Source organism: Ceratotherium simum, chromosome 11 (assembly GCF_057802395.1).
Source record: "Ceratotherium simum simum isolate JZ-2026a chromosome 11, ASM5780239v1, whole genome shotgun sequence".
Classification (NCBI taxonomy): Eukaryota; Metazoa; Chordata; class Mammalia; order Perissodactyla; family Rhinocerotidae; genus Ceratotherium; species Ceratotherium simum.
In genome coordinates this window covers 16,280,758-16,304,895 of record NC_141910.1, presented here as the reverse complement: position 1 = coordinate 16,304,895, position 24,138 = coordinate 16,280,758, and the positions used below count along the sequence as shown (strand labels likewise).

Below are 24,138 nucleotides of genomic sequence, written 5' to 3'. Positions count from 1 at the left end.
CAGGTCAAGTGTGGCAAAGATTGAGAAGTACCCCAGGATTTTAGCAACTTGGGGTTCACTGGTGGCCCTGGCAACACTGGGTGAAGGAAGAGTGGCTGGCAAGGAGAGGTGCAGGGCAGCGAAGGGAAGGAGAAAGCTGGGAAAATGGGATGATGATGCTACCAGGGGTGTGGGTCCTGAGAGAGAGAACAAGGGAGTGGATCCCCAGCCCAGCTGGAAGGATTAGCCCTAGGGAGGCAGAAGAACCGCCTTTCACAGAGATGTAGAAGGACATAAGGGTGGAACGAAGGCAGGCAAATATGCAGATGACAAGCCAGGAAGGCAGTGTGTCAGTTCGGATTCTCTAGGAAGCACGTGCCAAATGGAGTTAGAAGTGCAAGAGACTAGTGGGGGGTAACGCCTGTGAAAGAGAGGGAGGGGGCAGAGAAGGCCTTCAGGGAACGAGCAGGCATAGCTTGGACAGAAGTGGCCAGGCCCTCACACTCCGGCCACGCTCACCACCAGCTGCCGCTGGGGGCCATCAGCTGCCTGTGCTTCCCCCACAACCCCTCAGGTTCCCTCTGGCGGGGAGAAATTAGCAGCACCCGTCCATGACTGCCACAGTGGGTGGCTCCATCAGGTGACCTCTGATTTCTCAGAGAAGTGGAATCTGTGGTTGTTGCCAGAAGTGTGGTGGAGAGGCATGGGGTTGAGGACGGTGGGGAAAGCTTGGAACATTCTAGGGGAGGGAGAGGCAAACGCTGGCTGCTTGAGGTTTGATTGCAGTTGGAGGCCTGGAGTTGGTGGTAGCTCGGATGCCCCCATTGGGGAGATGAGGGCAGTGGGACGGTGATCTGACCCTGAGCTGGGATGATCTAGCCCAGTCAGGGGCAGGGGAAGGACAAAGGAGCGAGGGGGTGGCAGTTCTGGGGAAGGGGGTGTCTCATGTGATGGAAAAGGTCTGGGCCTTCAGCAGGGGGGTGCTGGGGAACTCCATGAGGTTGAGGACAGGGGCAGTGGGAGTTGTGGATGAAAACTCGGGAAGGGAGAAGGCTGGGATCAGAGAGTGGGGATTGTGGAACAGTTTCAGAGGAGGTGGAACGGTTCTGGGTAATAACAATGGTGGGTGGCTGAGGAGGGTATGGACCATGAGGTCAGGCTGTTCCCAGAATACAGGGTCAGGGGCTGATGGCATGTTTACACTCCTGTCACATCCCCTGTCAGCTAGCTGCCCTGCACCCTGTGTCTGACAGCCCCCGGAGCTCCTGTGGATAGGGCTGGTTCTCAGGCACAGAGCAGGCCCTGGTCACATGCTTGGCAGCTCCCCACCAATACCCCTCCAGGACAGTTCCAGGCTAAGGCTTGATCTTCAGGCAGGAGCAAGGAGGGCCAACTTCAGCCAGAGGTCACAGAACGCTGAAAAGCCCCAGCCCTTGAAGAGCAGAGCTCCCTCTGAGGCCAGAAAAAGGCTTGAAGGGGAAGTGGAAGAGGGCATTTACTAGAGAACCTGATTGTATCCAGCTGCTCAGGGAAGGCTTTTCAGAGAAGGCCGTGCCTGGACCAAGATCTGAGGAAGGAAAGCGGTGTCCTAGATAAAGTGGGGGATCCTGAGTGGGGCTCACAGAGAGGCCCCACTTGCCCAGCAAACCCAACCTACAAACTCACCTTTCCTTCCTTGTCACACTGCCTTCCTTCGGGTTTTTTGAAGGAGGCTTGTTCCCTTTCACCACGGGGCCTTTGCCCATGCTGTTCCTCTCCTTGGAAAGCTTCCCTGCTTCCTCCCCCAACCTTTACGGAATTGTTTAGTTTGGAAAGCACCCAAAGCAACTTGAGGAAAAGACTGTAGCAGATACCCATGAATTTGCCAAGAGACTTTGCCATCAGCTTCGCTCACTTAGAGGCACAGGCCAAGCCCATGGTTTTCTCCCTGTGGTCCCACATCTTCATTGGTAACATGTGGGCCTTGCGGAGCGATAAAGGGGAAAGGAGTGGAGCGTGGAGGAGACATGAGCCAGAATGCCCCTCACTGTGCAAGGCACAAAGTCAGTGCCCAAAAATTGTCTGCTGAGTGACTGGTCAGATGAACGGAAGAGCCCAGCCAAGGCTGCGTATTTAATGTCCCCCCACCCTTTCCCCATGGTCAATGAATTTGCTTTTGAGTGGGCTGAGCCAGGGTCAATTTCTAGATGGCTGTGGGGCCAGAGGCACATGCTGGAGATGGCACACCTCAGGGCACAAGAGGTTATACCTGTCCTTGCTCAAAAGTTACGGGAAGTTGCTAAATGGGCCAAAAGAAGAACCAGCGGGCTTGCCGCTCTCTGTTCTCTCCCCTGCCCCCCAGCTGTTGCCCCATAGAGGGTCAAAACAGGAGAGATAAAATCTGTCCGACTCATAGCTCCAAAGAAACAGGAGTTAGAAATGTTACCCAACCGCACCCTGCTCCCCCCAGCCCCCTCTCTGCCCACTGTGTGGCCCCGGCAGGCCCCGACCCCGACCTCTGAGGCCTGTGCCCCTGCCTGCGCCAAGGTCCCTGGGCTTCTGCTTTGAGACTTTATCCTGATCTCTCATAAGATCCAAATCTGGTTTCATTTCTGGATAGTGGACTTGGTTGTTTTCATCTTCTCTGACAAAAAGTCAGGTGTAAGTCAGGGAAGGGTGGAAACCCATGATCCTGCAACCCTGGCTCTTGCTCGGCCCACTGGCTTCTCAGAGGAGCTGTGGTGGCAGTTCTCCTCGCAAGTCAGGCCAAGCCCCGCAGCGCCTTGCTCCCTCCAATCTGATCTTGGTGAGGCAGCAGTGTGGAGGGGCAGCCTTCACCCCCACTCCAGCTCCAGGATGCCCCAAACCAGCCAGGAGTCAACTCCGGAGCCCTTGAGGTGGAGTGGGAGCCCTCAGGCAGACCGTGGTACCTGGAGGAGACAGGAAAGAATATAACCAAGACATGTCCCTGGATATAAAACACATCCTTCCTGGAACCTAACACAGGGCCTTTGCCCAGAGGTGATTTTTAGATCATTATTTGTTGAATGTTCTCCAGAATAATTTGAGCGAATGAATGAATGACACCGATACCGAGTCAAGAGTCTTCAACACCTGTACACTCCTGGTTAAGATAGACCTTTACCAGCCTCTTTCCTTTCACCAAGAGCCCCCACTGCACCTCCTCAGTGGACAACCATGGCAGACCCTCTTCTCCCTCCAGGTTCAGAGCATCCCAGTCAGTAAGATGGCACAATGTCTCCCTTCCACATGGGCACCAGTTACCTCTTCACCATGCTTCATTCCCACTCTCCTCTGTCTCTGTCATTGTGCCTGTGCAAAGCACACACAGAGAGCCCCAACCCAGATCAACCTATGTGAAATTGTCTAAGAACAGAAAGTGCTAGAATATCCCCCACAAAACACACAAATACACCGAAGAAGCACAAACTGGGCAAATATGTACGAATTCAATTTCACCAAATCATTTTTTTTTTTAATTACGGGATTTCCCAGTGTCTCAAAAGAAAATTACAACCCCTAGACAAGCATATATAAGTAAACAACATAAGACTGGCAGCAAGCCCACTGTGGGTGGGAAACCACCACCAAGGGGAACTCTGCTCCCTCTGAGAGTTCTGTCATTATTTCAGAGGTGTCACTCCTGCTCCTCCAAGCATACTGTAAGTTGTGTAAGACGCTGTCGAAAGAGCACAGGGCTGAAAGACAGGAACTTCACATCCCAAACCCACAACTGCCCCCAAGTAGCTGTGTGACCTTGGCCGAGCTCCTTAGCCTCTCTGGGCTGTCTGGTTTCCATCTGTAAAATGAAGGATGGCCTTTAGAACGTCTGCCCTGGATTTCTATTATACTCACAGTGCCTGGCCCAGTACCGCCCAGAAAGGGCTTAATACGTACAAACGGAGAGAAATGGCCCAATGTGATTTTTGAGTCAATATAACCCTAAACTTGGTTTAAGTTAAGATTTGGATAAATAAGGTCCCATTTCCCAACAAGTTCATCAGGAATGTTGGATAGAATGCATCTTTGGAGGGTTGCAAGGTCTTGGGATTTTCTCTTTTTCCAATTTTTAGCCCATGGGGTGAAGGGAGAGATGTGGAAATTGGAAGTAGGAGTAACTCTGTGGGGGCAGTGGAGGGACCGATGTGACAGAACCACTGAGGGCGACGCTTGTTGATGTCACTCTGAGCAGCACCATTCCAGGCTGTCTTGGACCTGTGTTGAGGTGGTGAGCCCCAGATGTGGGTCCCTGCCCTTGGGTGGTGCATGATGACAGTGGCGTGTGTCTGCCCTGAAACCAGATGCAAACCCAGACATCATCCCCACCCCAGTCCAAGGAGGAAGCAGGCTGAGGTACTCCCGACCACCTTCGCATGAACGCAACTGGCCACATGCCTGTCCCCGGCCACTGGAGAAAGGAGGATGGCCCTCTGCAGGGCAGTGTGCAGGCAGCGTCCAGAGCTTTGTGTCCAGGCAGTGACCCCAGCATTTTGAGAAATGCTTGCTCTCACCTCCAGTGAACCCTCGTCCCCAGGGAGTTCGTATGCTCCTCACCACTCTCTCCCCACCTCTTCAGGACGCAGGGGAACAGGAGAACCTGGGAGTCTCTTCAGGGAGGGTTTTCCCAGACTGGGTCTGAGGAGAGTCACATACTCTGTCCCAGGACATTTGCCTTTGGTTCCCTTTGCCCCCTGAGGGGACACACCCCAGTGGGCTGGAAGCTCAGCTTCAGAGTCAGGCCAGCTCTACCCCTCACCCCCAGCGTAGCTGTGGGAAAGCTACCTGGCCTCTGTTTCCTCTTTCAGAAAATGAAAACAATAGGACCAACCCAACAAGCAGTTACGAGGATTAAATGAGATAACGCACAGAGAACACCTAGGCCAAACCCAGAGCAAGCTCATACTGACCGTGAGGATTACACAGAGCTACAGAAAACCCTTACAGATTAGACCAAAAACAGCCTCAGTAAAAATCTGTTGGTGAGGCCGCTCAAGGGGTCCTGGTCCAGTCAAAATAAAAGAAAACCTCGCCCCTCCCAGGAAGTGGCAGACTCTTTAGAGGCTATAGAAACTTCCCGCCCCCCATTGCACAGCTGAGGAAACAGGCTCAGAGACAACGGGTGGCATGCCTGAGCCCACACTGCAGGCTTGTGACAGTATTTGGACAAGGGGACACAGTTTCCAACTTCTGCTTGGCATGGCCAGGTTATTTTCTCAGATATTAATTTCTGTTTAGATGGTTGCGTTTTTCCTTTCCCCTCCCATTCCAAAAAGTTCTTGGATGGATCCTCTTTGAGTTTCAGGACCAGACATAAGCAGCCCCAGGCCCTTCTCTCCTTTCTGTTTTCGTGAGCCTGGGCTCCTCATGGACTCTGAGGAGAGTGTCTTGAAGGCTTCCCCGAGAGGGAGGAAATGAGAGGGGAGAGGGAAGGAGAAACCGGGGAGTGGAAAGAGGAGCAAGAACGTGTTCTGCACCCCAAGGGAGGGGTGGCCTCAGAGGTGGGAAGCCAGGGCCCTGGGCACAAAAGCCTCAAGTATGGCCTGGAGACAGAGTCTGAGCCTCACAGGGCACCAGGCCCATCAGAGTGGACGGCCCATGCAAGTGCCCCTTTTCTGGGCAGTTCTGTGAGGCCCCTGGATTCTGGGGTGACGCTTACCAGAAGGGGGCCCATAATGACCATGATGGAATTTCCTCCTAGTCAGGCAGATGCGAGCTCAGGGTTGGAACTGAGTTGATCTCAGGAGCATTTGTGGCCCTCCTGGGATGGCAGATTAAGATTCATACTGTCCACCTAAGGCACTGCTCAGTCCCCTTCATGACATCATCCCCATGACAATATCACCCATTTGTACAGTGCTTTACAAAGTCTTCACAATCGTCCGTTGGGTCCCTGAGATTCCGCCTGTTAACCAGATGAAAAAACCAGAGCTCAGAAAATGGACCGGAGTTGCTCAAGTTCACATTGGTAGTAAGAGAACTAGGACGAAACCCCAATTCTGCTGACTCCTAGACAGTGCTCTTCACAACATGTCACTGCCCACCCTGTACTGCTCTTCGTACACAGCTGGCCTCTGGGCCACCAGCTGAGCCTGCTCTCTAGGAGAGCACATCTCGCTCCACAGGTTCCACAGCTGGCCTGGGACAGGCCTCTGCGGGAGAAACAAGGCCTGCAGGGAGTATGTGGGCAAGCCTACCCTTCCCAGGTGGCCCCTGCCTGGGTGACTTTGCAGGATGCCATGACAACTTTCCAGACGCTCACCTGACACTGGTTGTACATCAGCTTGAATGGAAGCTAAAAGCCTAATCATCAACAAAAACCCCTATAGATGATGGGGAAATCAAAACCAAAAAGTACAACTGGCTACCAAACAAATGGACAAATCTGTAAACCCGCCCGCAGTTGAGAAATGCCCACTAAATTCACGCTGTTATTGTTGCTGTTATGCCTGTTGGGTTGGTGAAGTCTTTTTTCCCCTATATTGGTGGGAATATAAATTCATACAGCTTTTTTACACACACACACAGACATCAAAAACCTTAAAAGTACTCACATCCTAAATACAACATGGTATCTTGGACTGGATCCTAGAATAGAAAAAAGACATCAGTAAGAAAACTGGTGAAAACCAAATAAAGTCCGGTGTTTAGTTAATAGCAGTATATCAATGCTAATTTATTAGTTTTGACGAATCTGCTCTAGTAGGTAAGACATGCACATTAGAGGAAGCTGAGTAAAGGGTATATGGGAACTCTCTGTACTGTCTTTGCAACCTTTCTGTAAATCTAAAATTATTTCAAAATGAAACGTTTATTTTTAAAAATGCTCACATTCTTTTACCCAGAATTTCACTTCTAAGATTTTATCTCAAAACTTATCAGAGATGTAGAGGGACATTTATATACAAGGATATTGTACCACTTCCGATAATCACAAAAATGTGAAATCATCTACATGTCCAAGAAGAGCACGTTGATTACATAAGTTATGATGCACCCAATGATGACAGAATGTGGTCAGAAAGAACCACATTATAATAATATTTATTGACATGGAAAATGCTAACAACTGAAGATAAAGAGAAAGAATTAAGACACAAAACTATATATATTTTAAGCTCAATACAATACTTAAAATGATGTACATAAGCAAGACAAGAAGTAAAGACATCAATATATTAAAGGTAGTTATTAATGGGTTATATAATTAGAGTGAATCTTATTTTCTTCTGAATACATTCATATATATTATAAATTTTCTACAATGAATATATGTTATATTTATTATCAGGAAAAAAGGCATCAAAAATCCCCAACCCATGGCAGTTCCTCAAAAATTTATACACAGAATTACCATGTGACCCAGCATTTCTACTACTAGGTATATACTCAAGAGAATTGAAAATATATGTCCACAAGAAAACTTGTACATGAATGTTCAGAGCAATACTATTTATAAGAGCCAAAAAGTGGAAACAATCCACATGGCCATCAGGATAAACAAAATATGGTACATCCATACAATGGAATATTATTCAGCAATAAACAGGAATGAAGTACTGATACATGCTACAACATGGATGAGCCTTGAAAACATTAAGTGAAAGATGCTAGATACAAAAGGCCATTTATTGTACAATTCTATTCATTTGAAATGTCCAGAATAAGCAAATCCATAGAGAAAGTAGATTAGTGGTTGCCAGGGGCTGGGGGGTAGGGAGTGACTGCTAATGGGTCTGGGGTTTCTTTGTGGGATAAGGAAAATGTTCTGGGATTAGATAGTGATGATAGTTGCCACACCTTCTGAATATACTAAAAACCACTGAATCGTACACTTTAAAGTGTGAATTTTGTGCTTTGTGGATTATTATAGCTCAAAACAAGAAATGAAAGAAAATAAATTCTCCTACTCCAATGGCATATTTCACTGCTTCTCATCATTTTCTTTAAAAATATTGTTTTCCTGAGCCAGCCCTGATGGCCTAGGGGTTCAAGTTTGGCGCTCTGCTTCGGTGGCCCAGTTTCACTTCCCGGTCAGAAAACCACACCACCCGTCTGTCAGCTGCCATGCTGTGGCAGTAGCTCACATAGAAGAACTAAAATGACTTACAACTAGGATACATATACAACCATGTACTGGGGTTTCAGGGAGGAAAAAAAAAGAGGAAGATTGGCAACAGATGCTAGCTCAGGACAAATCTTTCCCCACCAAAAAAAAAAAAAATTGTTTCCCTTACTTTTAAACAATGCTCAGGCTGGTAACCGAGTCCAGCTGCCCTCCCCACAGCCAGAACTGTGTATAGGCAAAGCAAACGGCCATGTGTTTATGTGGTAGATGACTAGAAATCTCTCCCCATCAGTTCCCTCCTTCCCCACCAGTTGGTTTGTTCGTTCCTTCCTTCCATCCCTCCCTCTCTCCCTCCACCCATCCATCCCTCTCTCCATCCCTCAGGCACTAGAGCTACACTGCCCAGGGGGCCCCACAATGAGGAGCTAATCCTTAGACTTACCCTGTGAAATTGACACTCTGTCCCATTAAATCTCCCCTATAAAATACAAGTTCTCTTGGATTTTAAATTTTCTGCCTGTGTGGGAATTAACTGATCAGAGCTTTCTAACACACAGCTGGCTGGAAGGGAAGGCGACATACGAGAGATGAGCTTTAGCAAGGGTAAAGGGAAGGGGAAGGTTAGCAGCAAGCCGCCATTCTTGGAATGGGCGGTCTTGGTGGGGTGTGAGAGCATGGCCCCAGGAATCTTGCAGGAGAGAGGGGAGGACGAGGGCAAAAAGGCAAATATGCTGACTTACCAGTCCTGAGAAGGCAGGCCTGTTTCTCACCCTTATCGGGCCTGAGGCTGCTCACCATGAAAGCTTGGGTCTCTGAAGTGTGACCCCCTCGGGCCCAGAGGCCTTTGAGACATCCTGAGTGGATGATACTGCTGCAGTAGAATGCTGGGAGCAAAGAAGAGGAGAGAAGGAGCAGAAAGGGCTGGCAAAGCCAGCAGTTGGGTCCCTCCGCCAAGCCCTTCCCTCCCACAGCCCAGTGGAGGGCTCAGCACTGGAGGATACTCGGCGATCCTCAGTACTGTCTTCACCTTGTCTTGGTTGAGCCTCTTGTTCTACTGGAAACCCAAGGTCTCCTAGTAGCCTTCCTAAGAACATTTTTCCTGCAGGATTGGGCCAAGAGTAAAGTAAACAGAAGAGTCAGTTTTGAAAAAGTAAAAGTAGGAAGAAGCAAATGAAAATTTAAAAACTGGCCTGAGGTTCTTTTCTGTAGGGTGTACAGAACTTTGTAAAGAGCAGGAGAGTATTTGGGCCTGGGACTCTTCGGGAGGGACGGGGAGGAGGCAGGAGGCCCTGGAGCAAGCCAGCCCTTCAGGTCAAGATGCCACCCTCCTGTTCAGGGCCAGGCTGGGCTGGGCCCGGCAGACAGTGTGTTGAAATTAAAAACTGGTGGAGAAATTTAAAGAATGGGGCAGGGTGCGGGGCAACAGTAGTTATATAGTTCTGCACATGAGGGCTCACCTGGCCAGCCTAAATGAGCCCCAGGGTGGAGGTGGAGTGGGGAGGATCCTCATGTGTGATGGTCAACAGTTCTGCCTGTCTAGCAAGCTCCACCTCCCTTCTTCTGGATACAGTACCTCACTTTTCTGAGGTACCTCCATCTCCCTCAATTCCCAGTGGGACTGTCAGCACAGAATCCAAATCAGCCAGTGAGACTCTGTCTGGAGATCACCCAAGAAGGCTGGCACTACCTTTGGCCAAAGGTAGCCTTCCTGTTCTTGAAACCCCAGGGCCCAACCCTCCTGCCTTCCTGAGGACTCAGAGTCAACCCTTTCTTCGAGGTTGTGAGCCAGAATTCTTCTAATAAATGACCTTTTTTTGGCTTATGTTAGCTGGACCCACACTGATATGGCATGCAAAACACAACGCCACGGTACTAACAATTCCCATTATTTACTGAGTGTCTACAACGTGCCAAGAACAGCGTGGGGCCCATCACGTACATTAATCTCTCATTCCACAAATGCAGAAATTAGGACTTGGAGAGATTAATACCATGTCTAGAGGTCCATAATTAAAGGAGATGGAAAGGGGATTTAAGTCCAGTTTGATCTAGCTTCCAAGCCTAGCTCTCCTTCCTTCTTTCCTTCCTTTCTTCCTCCCTCCCTCTCTCCCTCCCTCCCCTCTTCCCTCCTTCCCCTTTTTCCTCCCTTCCTTCCCTCCTTCCCTCTTTCTCTTTATTTTTTTTCCCCCCAAAGCCCCAGTAGATAGTTGTATGTCATAGCTGCACATCCTTCTAGTTGCTGTATGTGGGACGCGGCCTCAGCATGGCTGGAGAAGCCGTGCGTGGGTGCGCGCCCGGGATCCGAACCCGGGCCGCCAGTAGCGGAGCGCGCGCACTTAACTGCTAAGCCACAGGGCCGGCCCCCTCTTTTTCTTTCTTTTAGATTTGGACCTTGGGGGCAGAGAGCTGAGTTAACCAAACTCCTCAGTTCCTGGCACTTGATCACCATTGGTCCATGTAAAACCCCTCTCTTGTTTTATTACTCAAGTTCTTCCCACCTCACTGCACCACCTTCCTATTGCCCAGGATCACCGCTCACGTGTGATAGAGTCTGGCCCCCACTCTCAGCACTCCAGATATTTGGGAGAGTCTAGCCTGTGGGTTTCTTTGTTTCCTTGAGGATCAAAATCCAGTTTGACCTGAGAAATTTTTCCAGATGCCTCTCCAGCACCCCTATCAATTGGCCAACCTATCAGCCTTATTATGCGCTCAGCTCTGGGGTGGGCTGAGATGTGGAGTTGATCAGAAAGGAAAAGACTTAGTCTCCACCCTCAAGAAGTTTAAAATTCACACATCCATCCACTCAACAAATACATATCAAGCACTGACTTCATGCGCCAGGTCCAAGGATAGAAAGATGAATGCAACAGTTGCTGCCCTCTGAGAGCTAAGAGCCTAGTGGGGGAGAAGACAATTAAGCAATTAGACCTGCGTCACAAAGCTGTGGTAGGGGAGATGCAGGAAAGCCTGGCATGGGTGTGGCTCAGATAGTAACATTAACCCCAGAAGTCACTAAGAAATATAAATCTATCAGTATATTTGTTTCTGTTAATCTGCCTCAGCATCGTACAATAATGGTGGATGGAATTTTCATCGGATTTGGAGGAGAAGTTTGGGATGGCCAGACTTAAAATGCAGACTATGTGGCATGCAGTCAATTAAATGTGGGGAACCCTTCTTCCTCAGAGAAGGAAGAAGTCATCCTAGACTAGACCTAGGGGGACTGGAGCCAAGGGAGGCCTGACTGTTGAATTGGACAGAGATGTCCCCATACACAGCTGCCTTCACGGAGAAAAGAAACAGGGTGTCTAATACAAATCCCAATCAAAAGACATAGTGCGGAATGTCCTGCCCTGCAGGCCGCAGCCAGCTTCCCATACGGGCAACTCTCCCTGTGCCTGGGATAGGTGGCAGGGGGCAGGTTAGCTAACAGTGTTGATGGCCCTCCCAAGCAGCCCAGCTCCCAGCAGGTAAGAAGGCAGCAGCAAGCACTCCCCCAACCCCAGGCAGACACAAGTGTGCCCAGGACAGAATATGCTCACCAAGGGCTGCCCCCTGGGGTAGGTCAAGGCCTCCCAGATCAGCAAGTCCATGTGGGGACACCTAAAAGGTTCTTTTTTTTTTTTTTTTTAAAGATTTTATTTATTTATTTTTTCCCCCCAAAGCCCCGGTAGACAGCTGTATGTCATAGCTGCACATCCTTCCAGCTGCTGTATGCGGGACTCGGCCTCAGGATGGACGGAGAAGTGGTGCCTCGGTGCGCGCCCGGGATCCGAACCCGGGCCACCAGCATCGGAGCGTGCGCACTTAACCACCAAGCCACAGGGCCGGCCCCTAAAAGGTTCTTTAACTCAGGTTTTTATGTCCCCAGCCCAGCTGTGTTGAGCAGAAAGAAGCCCGCACTTGGAAGTGGGATGACAGTTTCCCAGACCTCATCTGTGCAGCAGACCCCTGGAGGTGCTGGGGGTTCTGACATCAGTCCCCAGCCCCTTCTCACTCAGGGAATGGGACCATTTGACTAAATAGCGAGAGACATGAGGGCCATCAGAACCCCCTTCTGGGGGCCTCGCTGCTGATCTCACGCTGACTGGGACACAGACTTTGGGGCCCCAACTATGTGTGCCCCTCACTAGGAGCCAGGAGAATGGGAAGGGATTGTGAGGTCACTCAGTGGGGAAGACACTTGTCCTGGCCCAAGCTGGAGCTGAAGAGGGGTCCCCACTGGTGCAGTGCCACAACAGTGCTGTGTAACACAATTCTTTTTTTTTTTTTTTTTTTTTTTTTTTTTTTTTAAAGTTCCATTTTATTTTAAACATGCTTATTCTGTAAGTCTATAGCCCACAATTCTTTTTTTTTTTTTTTTTTAATTTTTTGTTTATTGCAGTAACATTGGTTTATAACATTGTAAAAATTTCAGGTGTACATCATTGTACTTCTATTTCTGCATAGATTACATCATGTTCACCACCAAAATACTAATTACAACCCATCACCACACACATGTACCGAATTATCCTTTTCACCCTCCTCCCTCCCCCTTCCCCTCTGGTAACCACCAATCCAATCTCTGTCCCTCTGTGTTTGTTTATTGTTGTTATTATCTGCTACTTAATGAAGGAAATCATACGGTATTTGACCTTCTCCCTCTGACTTATTTCACTTTGCATCATGCCCTCAATGTCCATCCATGTTGTCACAAATGGCTGGATTTTCGTTCTTATGGCTGAGTAGTATTCCATTGTGTATATACCACAGCTTTTTATCCATTCGTCCCTTGATGGGCATAGGTTGCTTCCAAGTCTTGGCTATCGTGAATAAGGCTGCAATGAACACAGGGTGCATGTACCTTTACAAATTGGTGTTTTTCAAGTTCTTTGGATAAATACCCAACAGTGGAATAGCTGGATCATATGGTAGTTCTATCGTTGATTTTTTTGAGGAATCTCCATACTGTTTTCCATAGTGGCTGCACCAGTTTGCACTCCCACCAGCAGTGTATGAGTTCCCTTTTCTCCACATCCTCTCCAACACATGTTGTTTCCTGTCTTGTTAATTATAGCCATTCTGACAGGCGTGAGGTGATATCTCATTGTAGTTTTGATTTGCATTTCCCTGATAGTTAGTGATTTTGAACATCTTTTCATGTGTCTGTTGGCCATCTGTATATCTTCTTTGGAAGAATGTCTGTTCAGGTCTTTTGCCTATTTTTTAATTGGGTTGGTAGTTTTTGTTGTTGAGATGCATGAGTTCTTTATATATTTTGGAGATTAAGCCCTTATCAGATGTATGGTTTGCAAATATCTTCTCCCAATTGTTAGGTTGTCTTTTCGTTTTGTTGATGGTTTCCTTTGCTGTGCAGAAGCTTTTTAGTTTGATGTAGTCCCATTTGTTTATTTTTCTATTGTTTCTCTTGCCCGGTCAGATGTGGTGTTTGAAAAGATGTTGCTAAGACTGATGTGGAAGAGCGTGCATTGCCTATGTTTTCTTCTAGAACTTTCACAGTTTCAGGTCTTACATTCAAGTCTTTAATCCATTTGGAGTTAATTTTTGTGTATGGTGTAAGGTAAGAGTCTACTTTCATTTTTTTTGCATATGGCTATCCAGTTTTCCCAACACCATTTGTTGAAGAGACTTTCTTTTCCCCATTGTATGTTCTTGGCTCCTTTGTCAAAGATTAGCTGTCCATAGATGTGTGGGTTTATTTCTGGGCTTATCGATTCTATGCCATTGATCTGTGTGTCTGTTTTTGTGCCAGTACCATGCTGTTTTGGTTACTATAGCTTTGTAGTATATTTTGAAATCAGGGAGTGTGATACCTCCAGCTTTGTTCTTTTTCTCAGGATTCCTTTAGCTATTCGGGGTCTTTGTTGTTCCATATAAATTTTAGGATTCTTTGTTCTATTTCTGTGAAAAATGTTGTTGGAACTTTGATAGGATTGCATTGAATCTATAGATGGCTTTAGGAAGTATGGACATCTTAACTATGTTAATTCTTCCAATCCAAGAGCACTGAATATCTTCCATTTCTTGTGTCTTCTTCAATTTCTTTCAGAAATGTTTATAGTTTAAGTGTACAGATCTTTCACCTCTTTGGTTAAGTTTATTCCTAGGTATTTTATTCTTTTGTTGCAATTGTAAATGGGATGGTATTATTCTTAATTTCTCTTTCTGCTACTTCGTTGTTAGTGTACAGAAATGCAACTGATTTTTGTATGTTGATTTTGTATCCTGCAACTTTACCATATTCGTTTATTACTTCTAAAAAAGTTTTTTGGTGGATTCTTTAGGGTTTTCTATATATAAAATCATGTCATCTGCAAATAGTGACAGTTTCACTTCTTCCTTTCCAATTTGGATCCCTTTTATTTCTTTCTCTTGCCTGATTGCTCTGGCTAGGACTTCAATACTATGTTAAATAGAGTGGTGACAGTGGGCATCCTTGTCTGGTTCCTGTTCTTAGAGGGATAGCTTTCAGTTTTTCACCATTGAGGATGATATTAGCTGTGGGTTTCTCATATGGTCTTTATTATGTTGAGGTACTTTCCTTCTATACCCATTTTATTCAGAGTTTTTAGCATAAATGGATGCTGGATCTTGTCAAATGCTTTCTGCATCTATTGAGATGATCATGTGATTTTTGTTCATTTTATTAATGTGGTGTATTACGTTGATTGATTTGCGAATGTTAAAACCATCCCTGCATACCTGGAATAAATCCCACTTGATCATGGTGTATAATCTTTTAACGTATTGTTGTACGATTTACTAGTATTTTGTTGAGGATTTTCATCGATGTTCATCAGTGATATTGGCCTGTAATTTTCTTTTTTGTGTTGTCCTTGTCTGGTTTTGGTATCAGGGTAATGTCAGCTTCAGAGAATGAGTTAGGAGCTTCCCCCTCCTCAATTTGCTGGAAGAGTTTGAGAAGGATAGGTATTAAGTCTTCTTTGAATGTTTGGTAGAATTCACCAGGGAAGCCGTCTGGTCCTGGACTTTTATTTTGGGGAGGTTTTGTGATTACTGTTTCATCTCCTTACTGGTGATTGGTCTATTCAAATTCTCTACTTCTTCTTGATCCAGTTTTGGAAGGTTGTATGATTCTAAGAATTTATCCATTTCTTCCAGATTGTCGAATTGGTTGGCATATATAGTTTTTCATAGTATTCTCTTATAATCTTTTGTATTTCTGAGGTGTCTGTTGTAACCTCTCCTCTTTCATTTCTGATTTTACTTATTTGCTCTTCTCTCTTTTTCTTGGTGAGTCTAGCTAAAGGTTTGTCTATTTTGTTGATCTTTTCAAAGAACCAGCTCTTGGTTTTATTAATTTTTTCTATTGTTTTTTGGTCTCTATTTCATTTATTTCTGCTCTGATTTTTATTATTTCCCTTCTTCTACTGATTTTGGGCTTTGTTTGTTCTTCTTTTCCAGTTCCTTTAGGTGCATTGTTAGATTGTTTATTTGAGATTTTTCTTGTTTGTTGAGATAGGCCTGTATTGCTATAAACTTCCCTCTTAGAACCGCTTTTGCTGTATCCCATAAATTCTGGCATGTCGTATTTTCATTTTCATTTGTCTCCAGGTAGTTTTTGGTTTCTTCATTAACCCAGTCGTTGTTCAGTAGCATTTTGTTTAATCTCCATGTATTTGTGGCTTTTCTGATTTTCTTCCTATAGTTGATTTCTAGTTTCATACCTTTGTGGTCAGAAAAGATGCTTGGTATTATTTCAATCTTCTTAAATTTATGGAGACTTGTTTTGTGGCCTAATATGTGATCAATCCTGGAGAACGTTCCATGTGCATTGAAAAGAACGTGTATTCTTCGGTTTTTGGATGGAATGCTCTGTATATATCTACTAGGTCCATCTGTTCTAGTGTCGTTTAAGGCCAATGTTTCCTTATTGATCTTCTGTTTGGATGATCTATCCGTTGGTGTAAGTGGAGTGTTAAAGTCCCCTACTATTATTGTGTTACTGTCTATTTCTGTTTTTATGTCTGTTAATAATTGCTTTATATATTTAGGTGCACCTACATTGGGTGCGTAGATATTTACAAGTGTTATATCCTCTTGTTGGATTGTTCCCTTGATCATTATGTAATGCCCTTCTTTGTCTCGTTTTACAGTTTTTGTTTTAAAGTCTATTTTGTCTGATATGAGTACTGCTACCCCAGCTTTCTTTTCATTGCCATTTAAGTGGAGTATTTTTTTCCATCCCTTCACTTTCAGTTTGTGAGTGTCTTTAGGTCTGAAGTGTGTCTCTTGTATGCAGCATATATATGGGTCTTGTTTTTTTATCCAGTCAGCCACCCTATGCCTTTTAATTGGAGCATTTAGTCCATTGACGTTTAAAGTAGCTATTGATAAGTATGTACTTACTGCCATTTTTTAACTTTTTTTTTTTTTCCTCAGTGTTTTAGTAGTCCTTCTCTGTTCCTTACTTCTTCTATACAGAATTGATGGTCACTTTAGTTTGACCTCTGTCTGAAAGCTGTCTGAAAGCTTCCCACCTCTGCCAGCCATATAAAGTGCAGGGCTGGGGCTAGGCAGGAAGGGGGAGTTAGAATGGTGGGAAAGCCCTGCAGAGGACGTGGGCCTTCCTTTGTGCCTTGAAGGTTGAGCCACCTTGGGTTAAGAAGAAAGGGAAAGGAACAGTATTGGTGTTCCAGGGAGCAGAAACAGCCTGAACAAAGGTGCAGAGGTGGGAAGAGGGCATTTGGTCAGAAGTCTAGCCTGAGTGAGGAGAAAGCACCAGGAAGAGGAATCCTGGAGAATAAAAGACTCCAGTCCACACCTCCCTCCCCCACCCTCCGGCAGAAGATGCCGTTGTTCCCCCAGGTGTCACGTGTGCTTCTCCTGTCCCCCACCTGCAGGTCCAAACAGCCAAGCTCCAGGATCAACAGAAAACAAAGGTGGGCTTTTCACGGCTTCTCACAGCTTCCCTTCCTTCCTGTTCCTCTGGGCCTCCTGACTCTTATCTTTGCCCTGGATGTACTTTTCCTGTCATGTAAAAATAATCATACACACACACCCATACCCACACACACCCCTACATTTGCTTAAAACTCTCCAATGGCTCCTCACTGCCCATGGGATACAATCCCAATCTTTACTCTAGGCCTGCCCCCACCTGGTCCCTGGCCCTCCCCAGGCTGGCTCAGCCACTCCCCACTCCCTCTCTCAGCTGCCACTTGCTCAGGGTCTTCTGCACCTCCCTCGTGGCCTTTGCCCGTGCTACCTCCTCTGCCAAGAAGGCTCTTCACCTGCAGGCTGCAACTTAAGCATCACTTCCTCACAGAAGCCTTCCATCCTAGTCTAAACCAGGTACCCCTTCACCTGCTCTCATGGGACCCTGTTATTTCCCGTCACACCGTTCATCCCACTTTCTATAACCATATGGCTCTTATGCGATCCCTTATTTCATGCCCGCTCCCCATGCTGGAGTGCCGGCTTCTCAGGAGAGGTCTTTGTTTCATTCACCCTAATTCCCCAGAGCCCAGCACACATCCTGACATGTGTTTCCTAAATATTCAAATGACAGCCCTCTGGCTGTAGGGTGAACACCTAAGCTCTTGGCACAAAGACCTTTCACAATCTGACCTTTGCCTGCTCTCCCGTCTCATGTCCCCCAAGTTGGCCATCCTCACCCCTGACCTCCTTAGGGATCCTGGACTCCAGCCAGACCAGGCTACTTGCTATTCTTTGAACATAATCTGCTCTTTCTCATCTCCATACTTTCCTATAAGCTCTTCTCTTGGTAGAGAATAGAAAACTCCTCTTCATCATTCAAGACCCACTCCGGCATCCTTCCTTGACTCCCCCAGGCAGCATTCACTGTCTCTCCTCTCCCGTCCCTCCCCAGAGCAGGCTGTCCCCTTTCTTGTCCTCCAGTCTCTCTTCTCCATTAAACTCCTAGAGACACCCTCTATTTCTCTTCATCTCAAGTGCCTATTACAGGTCCTAGCACACAGTAGGGCTTCAAAGCAAAGATCTTACAAGGTGAATGGTTTCTGCTCAATAAGAGAGGAACATTCCAATGTTACAGTGGACCCCCAAGCAGCGTGGGCTTCCTTGTAATGTAGTAGGCTCCCTGCCATGGGGAATTCTTTAAGCAGAGGCTGCAGACCCTATACAATGGTGTTTTTTAAACTCTTTGTGATCCATTACACACCTACATAAATATCACACTAAAAACAAAAGTTTCACAAAATGATACTTACTCTTTCTTCCATGTGGTATACCCTGTTATTTTTATTCTATCTCATTTTTCATAAATGCTGGTTTTAACCACTAACAATTGGTTTCACAAGCCACAAATGGGTCGAGACCCACAGTTTTTAAAACACTCCCACACTATCCAGCATGTTAGATTCCCTGACCTCCACAGTGCCACCATTTCCTCTTTAATGCAGCTCTGGACATCAGTGGGCACCTCGAGGTAACTTACCCCATCAAAAGGGTGATTGTCTTAGAGCTGAGCAGGGACTAGAAGGGGAAGTTTCTCTTGACTGGGTGATGGGTATAGCTGCCCAGAGACCAAGGCCTCCCATTCATTCAACCCAACAAACATTTATTGAGCACCTACTATGTGCTGGGCACTGTCCTAGTCTCTCGGGATACAGCCATGAACAAGAGATTAAAAACCCCTGCCACGATGGCAAAGAGGTGGAGAAATTGGAACCCTTGTGAATTGCTGGTGGGAATGTAAAATGGTGCATCCTTTGTGGGAAATGGTATGATGGTTCCTCAAAAAGTTAAACATAGAATTATCATATGATCCAGCAATTCCACTTCTGGGCATATACCCAAAAGAAATGAAAGCAGAGACTCAAACAGATATTTGTACATCAATGTTCATAGCAGCATTGTTCACAATAGCCAAAAGGTGTAAGCAACCCAAATGTCCATCAACAGATAAATGGATAAACAAATGTAGCGTATATATAAGGGAATATTATTCAGCCTTAGAAACAAAGGAAATTCTGACACATGCTACAACATGGATGAACCTTGAAGACATTCTGCTAAGTGAAATAAGCCAGACACAGAAAGACAAATACCGTATGATTCCACTTGTGAGGTACGCAGAATAGGCAAATTTATAGAGACAGAGCAGAATGGTGGTTGCCAAGATCTAGGGGAGGGAGGATGGGGAGTTATTGTTTAATGGGTATAGAGATTCAGTTTGGGGTGACAAAAAAGTTCTGGAAATGGATGGTGGTGATGGCTGCAGAACAATGGGAATGTACTTAATGCCACTGAATTGTACAATCAAAAATGGTTAAAATGGTCAATTTTATGTTACTTATATTTTACCATAATTTTTTTTAAAAACCTGCCACGTGGAACTTATGTCCTAGAGGCACAGACCCATAGAAGAACTCATTAAAGAGTAGCGTTAACTCTCCCCACCTCAGAGCAAAGGTCATAAACTACATTAGGACTCTGCAGAATCTGAGTTGGGGGGTAGGAGGGGGTCAAGAAACAGGAGGTCACAACAGGTTCCCCCCCACTCTCTCCATACAGAATAGTTCCCCTTGTATCTGTTTTCAATTTTAAGCATGTTCAGATGAAATTTTGTTGGGGAAAAAAGGCCAGCACAGAGACTCATCAATTGCGACAAATGTACCGATCTGGTAGGGGATGTTGACAATGGGGAAGGCAATGCGTGTGTGGGGACAGGGGGATATGGGAAACCTCTGTACCTTCCTCTTAATTTTGCTGTGAACCTAAAGCTGTTCTGAAAAAAACAGTCTTCTGGAGAAAAAAAAAAGGCCACCACTGCTTAAAAACATGTTTTTTTCTAAACCACTGCCTTCCTTTTCTAAAATGACCATTGCTTGAGAGATGTTTCTACGAAGTGAGCAGGTACGCAGTATTTTGCAGGAGGGGTCCCCTGAGCACTATGCAGGCAGGCACTGGATTTGTGATGGGGGGTGGTCCTATGAGTGGGCAGGGATCCAAGGAGCCAGCAGGGGACCGGCCCGGAAGGGTAGGACTCTCAGAGCCCTTCTGGCCCTTCCCCTGGGCTGCAGTGGTCAGTTATCAGATCTCTGGCTCTGGGTTCTCGGCTGAGTCACCTCTGGTCTTGCCCAGGGTGGGGTATGGAAACAGCACCCAACTTTGGCCTTGGAAACCTTGGCTTCAAGTCCTGGATCTGCCCTTTATTCAGACACTTACTGTCCCACCCTGTTTACTTAGCTGTAAAACGGGGATGACTTGACACCACCCATCTCCCGGGATATGATGTGCCAGGACACCACGGGAGGATGCCCAGCACAGTGCCAGGCACAGAAGAAGCACGCACAGGGAGCTTTAGTGTTCTGGCTCTAAAGCTCAAGAATGGGGTCTGTGGGCCCCAGCTGTGCCTGGGAGGCCCTGGGGGGGGCGTGCTCTGCCCCCTTGGACTTGCCGGACAGGCCTGGCCAGTCCTAGAGTTCACATGGGGTGCAGAAGAGGCACCTCGTGCACAGTCATCCCCAGAGCAAACGGCCAAGGAGAGCACTGGACTGACAAGACAGCAGCTTCAGGTGCCTAAAAATGCTTTGGAGCCAAGTCATGGTTTCAGGAGCTAGTTTCCGAGGAAGGATGCCCCAGCCAGCCACCCCCAGGAACCTTCCCCAAAGGACCACACCCTGCACTAACCTAGTCTCCACATGTGACAGTTCTTCACCTTCCGCACTGGGCCACAACTTCTTAAAGGCAGGAATCCAACCTACCCATCTCTACACCCCTAGCACACAGAGATCAATAACTATGTGATAAATCAGTGGTGGTAGTGGTGGTGGTGACAACGATGACAATGGGGACGATGACAATCACAGCAGCTATCTATACACAGCCCTTAATGGGCATGGGACAGTTCTAAGTGCCCTGCTTTAACTCTTTCATTTATTTTTTTTGTGAGGAACATCAGCCCTGAGCTAACATCCATGCTAATCCTCCTCTTTTTGCTGAGGAAGATCGGCTCTGAGCTAACATCTATTGCCAATCCTCCTCCTTTTTTTTTTTCCTTTTTCTCCCCCAAAGCCTCAGCAGATAGTTGTATGTCATAGGTGCACATCCTTCTAGTTGCTGTATGTGGGACACCGCCTCAGCATGGCCAGACAAGTGGCGCGTCGGCGCATGCCCAGGATCTGAACCCAGGCCGCCAGTAGCGGAGCGCGCACACTTACCCGCTAAGCCACAGGGCCAGCCCCGCTTTAACTCTCTTAAACCTCACAAAAGTCCTAACAGGAGTGTACTATTCCATGATCCCTATTTTTATTTATTTATTTTTTTGATGAGGAAGATTAGCCCTGAGCTAACATCTGTTGCCAATCCTCCTCGTTTTTTACTGAGGAAGATTGGCCCTGGGCTAACATCAGTGCCCATCTTCCTCTACTTTATGTGTGGGACGCCGCCACAGCATGGCTTGACAAGCGGTGCGTAGGTCTGCGCCCAGGATCCGAACCCTTGAACCCTGGGCCGCCGAAGCTGAGCATGCAAACCCAGCTGCTATGCCACTGGGCCGGCCCCCCATGATCCTTATCTTTTTTTGTGTGTGTGAGGAGGACTAGCCCTGAGCTAACATCCAATGCCAATCCTCCCCTTTTTTCTTGAGGAAGAGTGGCCCTGGGCTAACATCCATGCCTATCTTCCTCCACTTTACATGGGATGCCGCCACAGCATGGCCTGACAAGCGGTGCGTCGGTGCGCGCCCGGGATCCGAACCTGCGAACCCCGGGCCACCAAAGCAGAGCGCACGCGCTTAACCGCTTGCACCACCAGGCCAGCTCCCATGATCCTTGTTTTTAATGAAGGACTGAGGTTCAGAGAGTAAAACTTGGGAAAAGTCACACGCAAAGCGACAGAAGCAGGAGTTGAATCTGGGTGCCTCAGTTTGAGCTTTTATGGCTACTCCAAAGTGCTTGGGCAAAGGTGCTTCCCCCTCTGCTGACTCCTCCTCCATGGCGAAGGGAGCATCTTGGGAAGGGACTTTAGAACCCTCAAACCACCTTCCTAGGCAGGCTGTGCACTCCCCTCTGAGATGCCCCTGGCAGGGAGGTCATCCTCAGACTGTGCAAACCTTCCATTGACAGGGAAGACACAGGGCATCTTTCTCAGATGGAAGCCAGGCCTGTTTCCCTCTAATGTGGCCCACCCTCTGGACATAGAGAACTGTCCCCTCCTTCATCCTCAGGTGGCTCTCTAGGTATGTGGACTCACCTCTCTCCTCCAGGCTGACGGTTCCAGCTTCATCACCCACTCCTCTGTCCCCAGACCCTCTCCCTTCTGGTGACCCGCCCAAGACATTTCCTACTTGGTTAGTCCCCAGAAGCCTGCACCCCACATTGGACATCCACGTGGCCCGAGCAGGGAGTGGAGACGGCTGCATCCCCTCCTTTGTCTGCACCTCTCGTGTGTGGCTGGGCTCTCCTGAGCCCCAGACTCCTGGTCCACGTGGAGCCTGTGGAAAACCAGCCCCTCAGGCCCCTCCACAAGCCCATCTCCAGCGCCCCCACTGTGTGCTTAGATGACTGATTTTGTTGAACCCAAATATAAAATGTTACATTTTCCCTTATAAAATTCCCTCCTTTTTTTCTACCCTGAGAAGACTGTTTTGAATCCTGACTTTGTCACACCAAAGCCATTTACTTGTCCCTCCCAGGGCTGTGTCACCTGCAGCTTAGAGAAGCCTACCTGTAGGATCTTTACTGATTTAACAACAACAACAAAAAAATTGCTGAACAGTCAGGACAGGTTTCAGTTTCCTCCTGTGTTTAACTCTAGGACTAATAAATGGATTTGTCTCTGGTTAGACCACCTTCCCAGAAGTGCTAATTCAGGGACACGAGTCAACCTGGATGACCACCTTTGGGGAATGTGACAGGTGGATTTTGCCCTGGGAAGGGGTTGAGGGGGTTCCACCAACATCTCTTCTACTGTTGGGTGCTTCATTTCACTCCATATGATCTTTGTTACTTTCTCCTCCCAGTTTGAGAACTATTCTCAGGGGAGGCAGAGGTGGAAACAAATGGGAATTGGGTACTTTTTCCTTCTCCATGACATTAACACTCCGTGCCTCCCCCTGCAGAAGGCCTGTCTTTGCCCTGTTCATCCTCTTGCTGGAGACAGACTTCAATAAGGAATAAGATGAGCAACCTTTGTGCTGGACAGGCTTCCTTTATAATCTCTGCTAATTCTGGACTTTGGTCCTTCTGGACGTTCTGACACACCAGGTATCATGTACATGCGAAAACCCAGTAGGCTCAATGAAAATCTAAGCTCATCTGTCTTCTTTTACTGCTGTCCCCCCCACCCTTCTCTCTGTTAAAATCATTAGTGATTTCATCATCAGAATCTAATTTCCACTAGTTAGAATGCTTAAAAGCTTGGGTGGTTTTTCTCTACTCCTCACATGATTATATTCCTATTGAAAAAAAGAATTCCATCAGGCAGATTCTTCAAACCACCACTTGACCAAGCCCTACTCCATTTCTGTCCTTGGGGAATGGCTCTGCAACAATGGCTTTGCAAACCTCTGAAATCTTTTCAAAGACTTTTGATATTGTTATTTTAGTTTATTATTGTTATTTTCCCCAATTAGGAGAAACAGATTCATCATTTTGTAATCAAACAGCATTTGCAATATCAATAATAGGATGTGTAATGTATTATGCCTGGACACTATATAATAATCTATTGTGAAGACAGAGACCTCTTGGTGGTGTGACCCATCTCCAATCCCACAGCCTTCTACTTAACGTTCGCTTTCTCAGATGGTGTGGAAATAAATAATCTTGGTCTCAGAAATACCTGGCTTTTCTTTGAGGTCCCCTCACTGATTGGAGCACCCCTGCAGTCACCCAGGGTGACTCACAGAAGCAGATCTGGGGACCAGGTGGCCAAGGAGCCAGGAGGGAACAGGCTACCGAAGAAATAAGGGACCTGGTCCTGCCTCAGTGAGTAGGCTGTCCTCAGACAAAGCAGCGAAGAAGGTGGAATTTGTCTTCTGAGCCTACTCCCACTGCTCCCTAAAAACTCACCGCAGCCCAAATCTCAGTGGCTTTGTCCTGCCCTCTGGTCATTTAGACCCCACCCAGGCCTGCCATCTCCAG

General features: G+C 47.0%; 1 protein-coding gene across 7 annotated transcripts in view; it reads right to left on the bottom strand.

The window, feature by feature from the left end:
- Positions 1-24,138, bottom strand: part of LOC106802682 (uncharacterized) — a 134,568-nt gene that overhangs the window by 31,005 nt on the left and 79,425 nt on the right. For 3 of the 7 annotated variants that reach the window (XR_015553627.1, XR_015553628.1, XR_015553631.1), the window contains 3 exons: positions 6,531-6,564; positions 5,636-5,881; positions 2,475-2,888 (listed from right to left, as the gene is read on the bottom strand). Coding sequence is in view for 1 of the 7 variants with exons in the window: in XM_087436619.1 (XP_087292745.1) it covers positions 5,818-5,881; positions 6,531-6,564; positions 8,785-8,928 (242 nt within the window). In the remaining 6 variants the exon portion in view is untranslated. Of the gene's footprint in view, positions 1-2,474; positions 2,889-5,635; positions 5,882-6,530; positions 6,565-8,784; positions 8,929-24,138 lie in introns of all 7 variants that reach the window. The other 4 variants (XR_015553630.1, XM_087436619.1, XR_015553629.1 and 1 more) reach the window with 2 other exon arrangements.